The 8,712-nt window shown below is 40.4% G+C and overlaps 2 protein-coding genes across 2 annotated transcripts in view; both read left to right on the top strand.

Annotated features, from left to right (window-relative positions):
• The window catches only part of LOC306736391 (uncharacterized protein), a 5,620-nt gene extending 3,391 nt beyond the window's left edge, over positions 1–2,229 (top strand). The window contains exon 6 of the mRNA XM_079218024.1: positions 1,505–2,229. Coding sequence (XP_079074150.1) covers positions 1,505–1,640 — 136 coding nt within the window. The 3' untranslated portion in view covers positions 1,641–2,229. The remainder of the gene's footprint in view (positions 1–1,504) is intronic.
• A 1,950-nt stretch (positions 2,230–4,179) lies between these two features.
• On the top strand, positions 4,180–7,294 carry LOC306736392 (uncharacterized protein). The gene is made up of 5 exons (XM_079218025.1): positions 4,180–4,257; positions 5,773–5,889; positions 6,026–6,091; positions 6,360–6,684; positions 6,877–7,294. The coding sequence occupies exons 2-5, from the start codon at positions 5,784–5,786 to the stop codon at positions 6,923–6,925; spliced, it is 546 nt and encodes a 181-aa protein (XP_079074151.1). The 5' UTR covers positions 4,180–4,257; positions 5,773–5,783; the 3' UTR covers positions 6,926–7,294.
• Positions 7,295–8,712: the final 1,418 nt, after the last annotated feature.

Here is an 8,712-nt window from a genome sequence, read left to right as displayed (position 1 = left end):
ACTAATGCTGCAGGTAAACTAATGCTGCAGGTAAACTAATGCTGCAGGTAAACTAATGCTACAGGTAAACTAATGTAAACTAATGCTACAGGTAAACTAATGTAAACTAATGCTACAGGTAAACTAATGTAAACTAATGCTGCAGGTAAACTAATGCTACAGGTAAACTAATGTAAACTAATGCTACAGGTAAACTAATGTAAACTAATGCTGCAGGTAAACTAATGTAAACTAATGCTGCAGGTAAACTAATGCTGCAGGTAAACTAATGCTGCAGGTAAACTAATGCTGCAGGTAAACTAATGCTGCAGGTAAACTAATGCTACAGGTAAACTAATGCTGCAGGTAAACTAATGCTACAGGTAAACTAATGCTGCAGGTAAACTAATGTAAACTAATGCTGCAGGTAAACTAATGTAAACTAATGCTGCAGGTAAACTAATGTAAACTAATGCTGCAGGTAAACTAATGCTGCAGGTAAACTAATGTAAACTAATGCTGCAGGTAAACTAATGCTGCAGGTAAACTAATGTAAACTAATGCTGCAGGTAAACTAATGTAAACTAATGCTACAGGTAAACTAATGTAAACTAATGCTACAGGTAAACTAATGCTGCAGGTAAACTAATGTAAACTAATGTAAACTAATGTAAACTAATGCTACAGGTAAACTAATGTAAACTAATGCTGCAGGTAAACTAATGTAAACTAATGCTGCAGGTAAACTAATGTAAACTAATGCTGCAGGTAAACTAATGCTACAGGTAAACTAATGTAAACTAATGCTGCAGGTAAACTAATGTAAACTAATGCTGCAGGTAAACTAATGTAAACTAATGCTGCAGGTAAACTAATGTAAACTAATGCTGCAGGTAAACTAATGTAAACTAATGCTGCAGGTAAACTAATGTAAACTAATGCTGCAGGTAAACTAATGCTACAGGTAAACTAATGTAAACTAATGCTACAGGTAAACTAATGCTGCAGGTAAACTAATGTAAACTAATGTAAACTAATGTAAACTAATGTAAACTAATGCTACAGGTAAACTAATGTAAACTAATGCTGCAGGTAAACTAATGTAAACTAATGCTGCAGGTAAACTAATGTAAACTAATGCTGCAGGTAAACTAATGCTACAGGTAAACTAATGCTGCAGGTAAACTAATGTAAACTAATGCTGCAGGTAAACTAATGTAAACTAATGCTGCAGGTAAACTAATGCTGCAGGTAAACTAATGTAAACTAATGCTACAGGTAAACTAATGTAAACTAATGCTACAGGTAAACTAATGCTACAGGTAAACTAATGCTACAGGTAAACTAATGTAAACTAATGTAAACTAATGCTACAGGTAAACTAATGCTGCATGTAAACTAACTGCAGTGGAGGTAAACGAAGCAAAGAAGTACGGTTCAGTCTGGAGCCTCTTCAGTGTGTTTTACTTGCTGGTTCTGCAGTGAAACCAGTGAAAGCTAATGTTAGCTTTGCGTGTGTTTGCAGGTGTGGGGAGATCGGCCATGTTTCGGTTGACTGCAGCAAGCTGTCGAACTGCCATAACTGTGGGAAGCCGGGTCACCTGGCCAAGGAGTGCACTGTGGAGTCCACTGTGGAGTGCACCGACGAGGAAGCCACCTAGCGCCTCATCTCTTCCCTCTTCATTCATTTCCTTCGATCCTCCTCTTCTCATTGGCCTAGAGGCCTGTCAGTCAGCCTCACAGCAGCCAATCAGAGCAGGTGGAGGAAGGAGAGGGGACGGACACTTACAAAATTAATAATAATTGTCTTATGCATTTTTAAAAGACAAAACTTTGTGTTTTTAGTTTGGTAGCGGTGTCATGATGTGCAAAGCTTTATTGAAGACTCTTTTCTGCCTGGTTCATTGGCTGAGAGAGTATAGTGAAACGTTTAGCTCCTCCCCTTTGTCATCAAGGGTGTGTGTGTGTGGGAAGAAGTGTTGGAAGTTTCTTTCAACGCAGAGATTAACTTTATTTTCTTGCTCTGGTCCAAACCCAGTTTAAAGTTGCGTTTGGAACCAGACGGATCGACTCACCGACGAAGACAAAAACTCATATTTTTTTAAATACACAATTTTAATTCTGGAGAAAGAATGTTTTCACAAGAAAATCCAAATGTTATTTTTGTATATCACTCAGAGCTACTGTAAAAATGTAATGTGGTTGTACTGCAGACTGTAAGTTTAACCTGACAATAAAAACCATGGAGGAGGAAAAGCATGGAGCGATCACTTTATTCCACAAGACGACAAAGCAAGAACTTCAGTAAGGATTTATTTAATCTGTCATTTATAAATAATTACCAAGATGTTTCCTAAAATAAACTAATTTCTTTTGACCTTTAACAACAAGACATTGTGCTTTACATCATACATTAAAGTTATTAATTCAAATATATAATAAAAATACAAGAATAATTTTCATTAAATCCTAGATTCAAAGTTATACATTAAAAAATAGTCTTATGAGTGATTTAAAATAATTATGGTAGGTGAAAATGTTGATTTCTAAGTTTAATGTAAGACTCATTATGCCAAACTTTACTAATGTTTTTTTCTTTTCTTGGAGGAAATGAGCTAAATTGGGGAAAACTGGTTCATTTAAACAGAAATATGTAATAAGTATGTATTTATCAATAAATACAAACAATATTCAATATATATTTGATTTATTATGAATAAAACTACATTCCGCATGGAACTTCCAAAAACTATCGACTTGACATGTCATCACATTATGCAGAAGATGAAAGAATGTTTTCCTATTTCATGTTGTATAATTTAAAGTCCCGTTTTCTCCATTGAGAGAGAACCCTAGATGGTATTTCATCAAGTGTTCTCCTCTAGGGCATAACACCTTGGCAAAAGTAGAACAAAAAAGGAACTGATAAGGTTGTTGAAACACTTAAGGAGCATTAAGCAGCATTTATTGACAACTTACTGATTAACAAAGATCAAACAACTAAAATGGAAGCAAAGACATCAGAGTCTCTCAAAGGCCAAAATAATGAACAAAACCCCACACTAACACCACCGGTTCAACAGGTCCGACCGCTCGGAAAGGGAAGAGAAGCAAGAACTTGATCTGGGAGTTTAGTGTCGGTACTCCAGGAACTGCCAAGTGGGCGTGGCGACCTGACACTGAGAGACAGCCCTCTTCCTAGAAGAAGTCGGAATGAAGTCAGTGGGCTTAACAGGAACCCTAGAAGGCACTTCATCATGTTTTCTCTACTAGAAGGGAACCCTAGAGGGCACTTCATCTCGTTTTCTCCACTTGGTAGGGGGGAGAGAGGGACCCTAGAGGGCTCTTCATGTTTTCTCAACTAGAAAGGAACCCTAGAGGGCACTTCATCCGGTTTTCTCCACTGGGAGAGAACCCTAGATGGCACCTCATCTCGTGTTCTCCACTGGGAGAGAACTTTAGAGGGCACTTCACGTTTTCTCTACTAGAAGGAACCCTAGATGGCACGTCATCACGTTTTCTCCACTGGGATGAAACTCTAGATTTCACTTCATCAAGTTTTCTGTACTAGAGAATTTAATTTCCCTTTAAGATTAAAACACCTCAAAGTGACGCTCAGACAGAATAACAACATTTTGATGTTGCATTTCAAAAGAGACCTTTTAAAACTGATTAACTATTTTCATATCTGGCTTCATTCTGTTTGTTATATTCTTACAATATTATGTTGTATTACAATGACACAAATAAGGAGAAGATTATGTCAATGTGAGGATTTACATGTCGGAAACCTAAAATGTTTTAGTGGTTTTTATCTGTTGTATTGCTTTCTTACATTATTTACATTTACAACAGAAACAGAATGAAGCCAGATATGAAAATAAAAAATCTAATCTGAAATAAGAGACACTGGCTCATGAATGTGATTTATGCATCTGCCGAGGTGATGTGCTTTCAACATGAAGTATTAGTATTCACACAATGGAAATAAAACATGTTCCTTGAAATACAGTTTGCATGTAGTAATTTAACATGTTTTAATTGTAATCACTCATTAAGCATCATTTTTTCACTCATTCATTTGGTTTAATTTAATGTATCTTTATTTACAGGCGTATTGACCATCACGTTCACCGGAAGTTGGCTCTTATTTTGAAGTAATTTCTTAGACGCTACCGTAATACCGAGTGCGCGCGCGTCCCGAGAACACCGTGCGGGCTGCAGTGAAGACCGCGTGAGGCAGAGGAGAGAAGACCGAGCTGTTCTGTAGGATCTGAGGTGAGTTGGAGCTCCGGACCCAGCAGTGCGTGGGTTCGTGCCCGCAGCAGGCTCCCCGCCGCCGGGCTGCGGTGCTCTTCCCCCCCGCAGAGGAGCACGTGTCCCCGCGGTGGAGAGACCTGCAGCCCCGGCCCTGTGGCCCCAACAGCCGGGCCCTTTACGCACAGCCGGGGACCTGCAGAGCCGGAGGAGGGTCCGCTCTCCCCGGGGGTCGAACCGGAGTTGGTCCCGGTGTTTAAATGAACTGGGTTCTGCTCGTGTGCGCGCGGGAGACGTGTCGTAGGAGTGGCCGTCATTACACGTCGACTAAACCAGGAAGTACACATTTAAATATCTTTTGGGTTTATTTTAAAATACTATCAACGGATCAGTTTAATACAAACTTCACTCTCTGTTCGTTGAGACCCGAGGACACGTAGGGAGGACCCTTAGGCCGTTTCTCAATACAAGTACGCTCAGTACAGACTTGTGTTCTTTTGGACTTTGGTCTTGATGACGTCACCACCTGAGCTGCTGTTGAGTTTACTCAGATGCTTCACTGTGAAGTATTTTTTTTACAGTCAAACAAAATATGACGACCCCTGTTTTTTTTTGCACTGGTTTCACAGTCATACACATATAATGGTAAATATATTGTGTGTATAAATATATGTATATTGTATCTGTTATATAGATATACATATAAAAGACAGCTGATTCTTGACAAACCGACCACAGATAACCTGAAATGACATTCCATGACGGACACAACAGAAGACGCCTGAGCACCTGAACGCATCAGATGTGTATAATGTCGTCTAGACCAGGGGTTCTTAACCTTTAACCTTTGGGCCCAACTTTTTAAGTACAAATATTAGTGCTGTATTGGTTTAACTAATTGATCTCACTCTTGGTTTGATTTGCATTCAATAATTAAATCAAATGCACTTACAGTTTACCGAGCAAAAGCCTTATGCAATGTGATCATCACAAAGACATGTATTTATCATGTGTATGTGAACCTGCACTCAACAAGACGCCCAACAGGAGAACAAGTCATGGAACAAATCAAGCTAATGCAATAACTCATTTATCCAGTCAGGCTTATTAACCCAGAAATAGTTACTAAAAGGAAATTTGATCAATACATAATGTGGTAATACAATAAATACATTCAAAAGAATACGTTTCAAATTAAATAAATTGTCAATAAAATGTAAATAAGGTGCAATTAGTTAGCTAACCGCTAGCTAATGTTAGCATTATCGTTAGCGAAAGCTAGTTAGCTAACGTTTGCGTTAGCTACACACTGGGCTCGGGGCTCTGCCGCGTCACCTCCGTTCACAAAGCCCTACTTAGTGAAGTCAGGATTGTACTTGTGCAAACATTTAGACTTTTGGGGGGTTTGGCAGCACTTGGAGCTTGTTAAACAACTGACCAGCGCATTACACACAGCTTACACAGGTGAAAAACGGCTTCTACACACCGCTTGAAGTGATTCACTCTGCCTGTCTGTCTGCCTGCCTGCCCCTCCAGCCGTTGCAGAGATGAGCAGTACTGAGTGTTACAGTTGTGGCGGCTCTGGTCACTTCGCGAGGAACTGTCCAAACGGAGGAGGCCAAGGACATGTGAGAAATCACAGAAGAATCAGAGGTGAGCCGATATTCCATTTTTTATTTTATTATAAAAGGGTTCGGCTGCTCCCCCAACAACAACAACACCACTATGGCATGAGTGCTGAAGTTCATGTACTTTTGGCCTAATCAGTGTGTTTGTTTGTGTATTTCAGATGATTTCTGTTTTCGCTGCGGGGAGCACGGACACATGGCCAGAGACTGTGAAATGACTGAAGACGGTGAGCACACACACACTAGCACTAAACTATTCTATAGCTAACTTCCTAACCCCTGACTACAGGCTAGTCGCTGCAGGTTCGTATAAGCCTGCTGTAGCTCTGGGTTTCATTAGTCCTGGTCTACAGCTGCTGGTCCTGGACTGGAGGAAGAGTCCAGGATGTAGAGACGTTGTGATGTTTATGCATGAAGCTGTTTAAAGTGAAGTCAGAGGACCAGAGAGAAGCACTTGAACCAACCCGTGTCCTAACCGATGACTCGTCCCTGCAGCCTGTTATAACTGCCACAAAACGGGTCACATCTCCAGAGACTGCCCCAATGCCTCCGAGCAGATGTGCCACAACTGTCACAACCCCGGACACCTGATCAGAGACTGCACGGAGCCCAAGAACAAGCGAGAGCAGCTGTGCCACAACTGTAATAACGCTGGACACCTGGCCAGAGAGTGCACCCAAGCCAGCAAGCAGGAATGCTACACCTGTGGGAAGGCCGGACACCTGGCCAGAGAGTGCACCCAAGCCAACGAGCAGGAATGCTACTCCTGTAAAGGCTTCGGACACATCCAGAGATACTGCGACAAGGTCGAATGCAAAAGGTAAACGAACGGCTGCAGGTGAACTAAAATTACATGTAAAGTAATGCTAAAGGTTATATAATGCAACAGGTAAACTAACTGCAGTGGAGGTAAATAAAGCAAAGAAGTTCAGTTTAGTCTGGCGCCTCTTCAGTGTGTTTTACTTGCTGGTTCTGCAGTGAAAGCTAATGTTAGCTTTGCGTGTGTTTGCAGGTGTGGAGAGATCGGCCATATTGCGATTGACTGCAGCAAGGAGTCGTAGTAGAACCGCCATACCTGTGGGAAGCCGGGTCACCTGGCCAAAGGGTGCACCATCGAGGAAACCACCTCATCTCCTCCCTCTTTATTTCTCTTATTTCTCATTTCCTCTGATCCTCCTCTTCTCATTGGCCCAGAGGCCTGTTAGTCAGCCTCACAGCAGCCAATCGGAGCAGATGGAGGAAGGAGACTTAAAAAATACTTTCTTCTGCATTTTTAAAAAACAAAACTGAATTTGTGTTTTTAGTTTGGTAGCGGTGTCATGATGTGCAAAGCTTTATTTTTGTATATCACTCAGAGCTACTGTAAAAATGTAATGTGGTTGTACTGCAGACTGTAAGTTTAACCTGACAATAAAAACCATGGAGGAGGAAAACCATGGAGCGATCACTTTATTCCACAAGACGACAAAGCAAGAAAAGTTCAGAAAGGATTTATTTAATACCTCTGTCATTTATAAATAATTACCAAGTTGTTTCACTGATTACTAGCTAACGGGACAGGCAGACTAGCTAACAACGCTACAGAAAATTAGCTGTGCCCTAAAGATGTCTCCAAGGGTCCCGTGGCCCTCATCCTGCAGGTTGTAGGGGCCCATCTATAGACTGTAGGTAAGCATTGGACGTAGTCATTGTGATGTCAACCACTGGTTTGTGAATTGAGGTTATGAAGCCTAAAGATCGCCCATTTCGCCATTTTACAGTACGGCTGCGCCATGTTTCTTTTTGCAAACGATAGCCGGAAGTTATCATATTTGGAATGTGGAGGAGTGACGTAGCGACATCGTATACTGGTAGCGACCTGTCAATCACAGTAAGCCCCGCCCTAAAGCGTCCCCTGCTTTATGGTCTGTTTGACTCTAAATGACCATAATTTACTAATGAACATCATGCTGTATTGAAGAAGACTTGAAACTAGAGATTGAGACATAAACTCATGTTTACAATGTTTACTGAGGGAATACATCAAGAGAAGTAGAGTCATTTATATAGACTTCTATACAACCAGAGGAGTCGCCCCCTGGTGGTCAGGAGAGAGATCTTTAACACATGAAGCATCGACTTCTATACAACCAGCAATAATCCCAACATCTTCTTATCAGTGTTACTCAGTGGTCAGGAGAGAGAATGCAGCTTTACGACACTTTATTTTCCACATTGGCTTCACTCTGCAGAATTGGAGGTATTATTACTAGTAAATAAATAAATATTCAATAAATAAATATATATACACACATGTGTATACGCATATATGAAGAAAAATAAATCTTTAAGACAAACATTACATCACTACAATGTGATTGTACCTCTACCTTAACTATCAAAGTAATTAAAAATGTTATTAAAACATGAGTATTATTAATAATAATAATTATACCTGACTGCAGGATACTCCAACTGCAGTGGGTATTAATTCAACAAGACAAATATTGTCTTAATGTATTATAACATTTAATATATTATGTATATTAAATATTGTTAAATACTAAATAATATCACATGAAAAATGTAGTTAAGTAACTAGAATGAAAGTGCTTCCCGTCTCGTGCAAACTACGGAGCATCGTGTTGTTGTGTTATTATTGTTATTGTAAAGTTTAAACCCTCGCTACGTACATTCACTTCAAACTTAATCACGAGTAACCCGGATGTTCTGCTCGCCGGCGGAGAGCGCGAAGCTCAGACCACCGGCGGCTTGGTCACGTGGTACAAGACCGACGCGTCACGTCGCCCTGGGTTACGACGTGCTCGTTGGCATATTTAAGTTGTTTTTTTACAATTATCTTAATATG

The sequence above is a fragment of the Taurulus bubalis genome (assembly GCF_910589615.1).
Source record: "Taurulus bubalis genome assembly, chromosome: 5".
NCBI classification, from domain to species: domain Eukaryota; kingdom Metazoa; phylum Chordata; class Actinopteri; order Perciformes; family Cottidae; genus Taurulus; species Taurulus bubalis.
Note: the sequence above shows the minus strand (reverse complement) of the source record. Positions and strands in the feature narration are given on the sequence as shown.